The sequence below is a fragment of the Formica exsecta genome, unplaced genomic scaffold (assembly GCF_003651465.1).
Source record: "Formica exsecta isolate Colony F162 unplaced genomic scaffold, ASM365146v1 scaffold175, whole genome shotgun sequence".
NCBI lineage: Eukaryota > Metazoa > Arthropoda > Insecta > Hymenoptera > Formicidae > Formica > Formica exsecta.
In genome coordinates this window covers 541,605-542,547 of record NW_021849067.1, presented here as the reverse complement: position 1 = coordinate 542,547, position 943 = coordinate 541,605, and the positions used below count along the sequence as shown (strand labels likewise).

General features: G+C 28.2%; 1 protein-coding gene across 1 annotated transcript in view; it reads left to right on the top strand.

The window, feature by feature from the left end:
* LOC115233499 (serine/threonine-protein kinase D3) overlaps positions 1–943 on the top strand; it is a 10,650-nt gene that overhangs the window by 4,253 nt on the left and 5,454 nt on the right. Inside the window, exons 10-11 of the mRNA XM_029803983.1 lie at positions 433–612; positions 824–942. Coding sequence (XP_029659843.1) covers positions 433–612; positions 824–942 — 299 coding nt within the window. The remainder of the gene's footprint in view (positions 1–432; positions 613–823; position 943) is intronic.

The window sequence follows — 943 nt, the reverse complement described above, 5'->3', positions numbered from 1 at the left end:
TCTTCAAAATTTCAAAAAAAAAAAAAAAAAATGGCGGCGTATTGAAAAAAAGTTCCGTTTTTTTTTAAATTTATTTTTTTTTTGTTTATAACAAAAAAAAATGGAAAATCGGATTTAAAAAAGACTTCATTAGCAGAACTATCATGCACACTGTGCATGAAATCATAAATCTGCAAATATTCCCATAACTTCAGAAAACAATATTTTTTTAAGCTGAAAATTTTTATTTAAGTAGTTAATAATATGTATTAATATTGTAAAAAATTAAAAATTTTTATCAAATCGTTGTACTGCAAAAAAATCTAGAAAATATACTCATTTTTCGAAGTTTTAAACGGGTATGCTCCTTAAAATTTGTCAAACTCAATGAGCTTTTCTCAGTTCATCTTTTTATATACATTGCCTATTATTATATTATTAATTATATTATAGATATAATACATTGCTTTGAACTAAAAACTGCCAATGTCGATTATTATGTCGGGGAGGATCCATCATATGGAGAGAATTGCGGACAAGTCTCTCCTCCCGAAAGCGGTATCGGGGCTCATATAGCTAGATCATGGGAAACTACTATTAGACAAGCACTTATGCCTGTAACTGTATCAACTAGTATGTATATTTGGTTTGCTATCATAAAATTCTGTGCAAAGTAATAACACAAGATCTTTCAGTATGCTTCTTTTTTTGTTACTTTATACATTTTATATTTTTTATATTATTTAATTTATTACTTGTATATAAAGATATATATTCTAAATATTAAATATTATATATTGTTTCTCGAGCAAGCGATAGAAGAAATTACGCTTTATATTTGCAGATCAAGAGGAATCTACCGAACCCGAGGAAAGCATTACCGATATGTCGCAATTGTATCAAATCTTTCCGGATGAAGTTTTAGGATCCGGACAATTTGGCATAGTTTACGGGGGTGTTCATC